The 5,074-nt window shown below is 61.2% G+C and overlaps 1 protein-coding gene across 2 annotated transcripts; it reads right to left on the bottom strand.

The window, feature by feature from the left end:
- Window positions 1–543: 543 nt before the first annotated feature.
- CD70 (CD70 molecule) lies at window positions 544–4,737 on the bottom strand. Of its 2 annotated transcripts, none has more exons than XM_086685003.1 (3): window positions 4,466–4,737; window positions 3,584–3,617; window positions 544–1,473 (listed from the first exon to the last, which is right to left on the bottom strand). In XM_086685003.1, the coding sequence occupies exons 1-3, from the start codon at window positions 4,631–4,633 to the stop codon at window positions 1,082–1,084; spliced, it is 594 nt and encodes a 197-aa protein (XP_086541129.1). In that variant the 5' UTR covers window positions 4,634–4,737; the 3' UTR covers window positions 544–1,081. The 2 variants fall into 2 exon arrangements, with proteins under 2 accessions (XP_086541129.1, XP_086541138.1); XM_086685012.1 differs by lacking the exon at window positions 4,466–4,737 and adding an exon at window positions 4,169–4,384.
- Window positions 4,738–5,074: the final 337 nt, after the last annotated feature.

Genomic DNA, 5,074 nt, shown 5'->3' with positions numbered 1-5,074 from the left:
TTTTTTTGTCCTATTCCTATAATCAGCCATTTCCCTAAGGAGCCCCGATTCCTTTTTTTTTTTTTTTTTTGAGAGATGGATTGAGAGAGAGAGAGAGAGAGAGAAATTGCAAGCAGGGGAGGGGCAGAGGGAGAGAGAATCTTAAGCAGGCTCTATGCCCAGCACAAAGCTTGACCAGGGGCTCTATCTCACTACCGTGAGATCTGGACCTGAGCCAAAATTGAGTTAGATACTTAATCCACTGAGCCACCCAGGAACCCTCCCCCCCCCCACCCCGCTCCCCTCCTCCCTCCAATTCCTTTTTCATGGAATGGTATTAGAAATCATGATGTGGGTGCTAAGTGTGCACATTGCTATGTGGGCTCGTGATGGTGGTTTTCTAGTTGACAGAATCCATTCAGTCCCTGGCCTCATGGCGTCTTCATTCCAGTGGGATGTGGGGGGAAGACAGCCAACAAGCAAAATAAGTAAGTGGATTCTTCTAATATGTTCAAAGGTGACAAGTACTATAGAGATCTGTTAAAAGATAAACTGAGGCATATCAACATTTTGAGACTTTATTTGAACAAAAACCAGTATGAGTCAGGCAGCGCCTAACCAGAAGTGGTGAGTGATGTTCCATCAACCTCACTCAGTGTTTTCTCGACGGGTGAGCACCCTCTCAGGACTTTCACTCGCTCACCAGTCTAGAAGCTTCTAACCCCATCCTTCTGTATTTTTGAGCATGACACGGATGCCATTGGTTAAATCACTTGCCGTTGCTGGCTGAGCTGTCTGCAGCCTCTCTCCCCTCCTCGGAGGTCAGGCCAGTGGGAAGGGACAGTTCCAACTCCCACCTCTCCAGGTGACCTCAGGGCTTTCCTCAAAGTCACCTCATTAACACAACAAAAGGCACGCAGACCGCTCGCCACACAGGAAATTCCAAGAGCTTAAGCTAGCAGCAAGGATTAAGACCGATCAGATGTTATACATCACTATATTACAGAGACACATCAAGAAAAAAGCTTCTACAAGAGACAGGAAAAAAAAGAGAGAGAGAAAACACACTCTCCCGACAAATCTGGGCCAGGGGGCGCAACAGTCAGGGGTGCACCAGCTGAACCCCAAAAAAGGTCTCATCAGCATTTGCGGAGGGCAGCAGAGGCAGCGTGAGGTTGGTGCACAGCGTGTCCCCGCGAGCCAACGGCGTCAAGCGCTGGGAGGCGGCCACGCAGCCTCCGTGGAAGCTGAGCCTCAGCAGGCTGATGCTGTGGGCGGCCGGGGAGCAGATGCCCACCGTCAGCGTGGCCCTGGGAGGCCGGGCGGCCCGCGTGGAGGAGGAGCAGTTGGCCAGCGTCACTTGGATGTGCAGCCTGTAGACTCCGCCGCGCCGGACACGCAGTTGCCCGCCGTCGTCCAGCTCCAGTCCATCCACGAAGGAGCGGCCCAAGGCCGGACTTCCCTGCCAGCGCAGCCTGTGGTCCAGCCGCTGTCCTGGCGGCACAGCGTCAGGGACGTGGGAGGACACACGTTTAGGGAAACGGCGCTTAGACACCAAATGTCTAAGCTTGCTCTGTCGAAACCTAACCCCCCTCCCCCCTCCTCCGTCCCCCTCCCCCTTTCTCTCTCCCCCTCTTTCCCCCTCCCTCCCTCTCTCTCCCCCTCTCCCTCTCTCCCCTCCCCCTCCCCTCTCTCTCTACCTCTTTCCCCCCTCCCTCCCTCTCCCCCCTCCCCTTTCTCTCTCCCCCTCCCTCCCTCCCCCCTCTCCCCCTCCCCCTTTCTCTCTCCCCCTCTCTTCCCCCCTCCCTCCCTCTCTCTCCCCCCTCCTCCCTCCCCCTTTCTCTCTCCCCCTCCCTCCCTCCCCCCTCTCCCTCTCCCCCCTCCCCCTTTCTCTCTTCCCCTCTCTTTCCCCCCTCCCTCCCTCCCTCTCCCCCTCCCCCTCCCCCTTTCTCTCTCCCCCTCTCTTTCCTCCTCCCCTTTCCCCTCTCTCCCCCCCTTTCTCTGTTCTCTCTTTCCCTCTATCTCAACTTCTCCTCTCTCCCCCTCTCTTTCCTCCTCCCCTTTCCCCTTTCTCCCCACCTTTCTCTGTTCTCTCTTTCCGTCTCTCTATCTCAATTTCTCCTTCTCTCTCCCTCTCTTTCCCCCCTCCCTCCCTCTCTCCTGCCTCTCTCCATCCCCCTCCCCCTTTCTCTCTCCCTCTTCCCCCCTCCCTCCCTCTCTCTCCCCCCTCCCCCTCCCCCTCTCTCTACCTCTTTCCCCCCTCCCTCCCTCTCCCCTCCCCCTTTCTCTCTCCCCCTCCCTCCCTCCCCCCTCCCCCTTTCTCTGTCCCCCTCCCTCCCTCCCCCCTCTCCCCCCTCCCCCTTTCTCTCTCCCCCTCCCTCCCTCCCCCCTCTCCCCCCTCCCCCTTTCTCTCTCCCCCTCTCTTCCCCCCTCCCTCCCTCTCTCTCCCCCTCTCCCTCTCCCCCCTCCCCCTCCCCTCTCTCTCTACCTCTTTCCCCCCTCCCTCCCTCTCCCCCCTCCCCTTTCTCTCTCCCCCTCCCTCCCTCCCCCCTCTCCCCCCTCCCCCTTTCTCTCTTCCCCCCTCCCTCCCTCTCTCTGCCCCCCTCCCTCCCCCTCCCCCTTTCTCTCTCCCCCTCTCTTTCCTCCTCCCCTTTCCCCTTTCTCCCCACCTTTCTCTGTTCTCTCTTTCCGTCTCTCTATCTCAATTTCTCCTTCTCTCTCCCCCTCTTTCCCCCTCCCTCCCTCTCTCTCCCCCTCTCCCTCTCCCCCCTCCCCTCCCCCTCTCTCTACCTCTTTCCCCCCTCCCCCCTCTCCCCCCTCCCCCTTTCTCTCTCCCCCTCTCTTCCCCCCTCCCTCCCTCTCTCTCCCCCTCTCCCTCTCCCCCCTCCCCCTCCCCTCTCTCTCTACCTCTTTCCCCCCTCCCTCCCTCTCCCCCCTCCCCTTTCTCTCTCCCCCTCCCTCCCCCCTCCCCCTTTCTCTGTCCCCCTCCCTCCCTCCCCCCTCTCCCCCCTCCCCCTTTCTCTCTCCCCCTCCCTCCCTCCCCCCTCTCCCCCCTCCCCCTTTCTCTCTCCCCCTCCCTCCCTCCCCCCTCTCCCCCCTCCCCCTTTCTCTCTCCCCCTCTCTTCCCCCCTCCCTCCCTCTCTCTCCTCCTCTCCCTCTCCCCCCTCCCCTCCCCTCTCTCTCTACCTCTTTCCCCCCTCCCTCCCTCTCCCCCCTCCCCTTTCTCTCTCCCCCTCCCTCCCTCCCCCCTCTCCCCCTTTCTCTCTTCCCCTCTCTTCCCCCCTCCCTCCCTCTCTCTCCCCCCCTCCCTCCCCCTCCCCCTTTCTCTCTCCCCCTCTCTTTCCTCCTCCCCTTTCCCCTTTCTCCCCCCCTTTCTCTGTTCTCTCTTTCCGTCTCTCTATGTCAATTTCTCCTTCTCTCTCCCTCTCTCTCCCCCCTCCCTCCCTCTCTCTCCTGCCTCTCTCCATCCCCCTCCCCCTTTCTCTCTCCCTCTTCCCCCCTCCCTCCCTCTCTCCCCCCCTTTCTCTGTTCTCTCTTTCCCTCTATCTCAACTTCTCCTCTCTCCCTCTCTCTTTCTCCCTTCTACACATGCACTCGCGGTTACCTGTGTGATTTAGCTGCAGCTCAGCCATGTCCCGCTGATAGGACAGAAGAGAACACGTGTGGTGAGCACAGAAGCACGGAGGTTTTAAGTCCCCGCAGCCGCCCCCCACCACCCCGCACCGTCCCCGACCGAGATCAAGACGTCTCTTTTCTCGGCTCATCTTCCTACCCGCTTCTCAAGCAGCTGGACTGGGTTGTGACTTTTTAAAAAAGATCTTTTAAAGAGGAAGTACTTTGAACTAACAGCCTACACCTGCTCTCTCGGCTGCAGAGCCCCCCCCCTCCCCCGCCCCGGCCTGCGTCGCCTCCAAAGGGGGTCCCCGTGGTGGGTGTCGGGGCTCCCAGGTGAGCGGCGCGGGTCGCCCTGCCCTTGCAGGCGCCGAACCCACCCCCCTCCCGGCTTCGTGAAGCCCCCAGCAGCCTCTGAGTCAGCTCGCTGGGGAACACCGAAGACGAGTCACTTTCCATGCCCGCATCGGATGCTCCCTTCCTAGCTGCGACCTCCCCACTCCGGGATCCCCACCCGGGACTTACCTCCAGGGCGCGACTGACTCCCCCCCCCCCCCCCCCCCCCCCCAGCCCGGACCTCCAGGCAGCCGTGCCCCAACGGCCGGCTCGGTCTCCATCTCTCTTCGCACCCAGACCTTCCGGGACGATTTTTATCCATCTCATGTGGATTTTTTTTTTTTTTAATGTTATGTACTCTTGGTCGTTCGCCCGTCTGCGCCCAAACGCACGGTCCCTCGGCCTCGTTCCCATTGTCTTCCTGGTGGTTCGCCTCCCTCCTCTGCGCCCCCGCAGAGCCGGCCCCACCCAGAGGTCCCCAGGCTCCGCCGAGCAGGTGGGAGGTTTGCATCTTCCTCCTCCCCCCTTCTCTACGCACCTTCGGCGGCTCGAGCTGCCCTTGCTGGACGCGCAGGAAGCAGTATGCCATTATGCCGGCAAGAGACAGGATCGCGGCAGAGCGCAGCACCGACATCCAGGACAGGCGGGGCACCGGGCAGCCGGAGCTCCCCTCCTCCGGCACCATGACTCGCAGACAGCGCTGCATGGGGCCCGTGCTGGCGGGGCGCGGGGCGAGCCAGGGAGCCGGGAGCACGGAAACCTCAGCGCTCTCACGGCTCGGGGGCCTCGGCCTGCCCGAACCTGCCAGAGACCCGCCCCACCCCACTCTGGGGATGTCCGGCAAAGGGGAGGGATTTGAGCTGTTCGCCGAGCAGGGAAATCCCCTCCAGCGTTTGCCCACCCCCAGCTCGCAGAGGGGTATGCCAGGAATCCGACCGCCCCACGGAGCCCCTCAGTCTTCTGATGTGGCCCCTGGTCCTCACCTTCCTCACAGTCATTCATTCATTCATTCATTCATTCAACAAACCTTCACTGAGCATCCCCTGTGGGCCAGATGCTGTGCGGGAGCGGGGTGTGTGTGTGTGTGTGTGTGTGCGCGCGCGCGCGTGTGCGAGTGTGTAGGGGGAAACCAGGGGTACAGCCAGCA

The sequence above is a fragment of the Puma concolor genome, chromosome A2, assembly GCF_028749965.1.
Source record: "Puma concolor isolate L17-30 chromosome A2, mPumCon1.1.hap2, whole genome shotgun sequence".
NCBI classification, from domain to species: Eukaryota; Metazoa; Chordata; class Mammalia; order Carnivora; family Felidae; genus Puma; species Puma concolor.
The sequence above is the reverse complement of the archived record's forward strand: the minus strand, read 5'-3'. Positions and strand labels throughout refer to the sequence as shown.

Bases quoted from the DNA above. Each gene is read 5' to 3' on its own strand.
- CD70 (XM_086685003.1), bottom strand. From the start codon at position 4,633: ATGCAGCGCTGTCTGCGAGTCATGGTGCCGGAGGAGGGGAGCTCCGGC. The intron at 3,618-4,465 runs GTGCGTAGAGAA...CTGTCCTATCAG, and splicing joins GGCAGCTCGAGCCGCCGAAG to CGGGACATGGCTGAGCTGCA. The intron at 1,474-3,583 runs GTAACCGCGAGT...CTGTGCCGCCAG, and splicing joins GCTGCAGCTAAATCACACAG to GACAGCGGCTGGACCACAGG.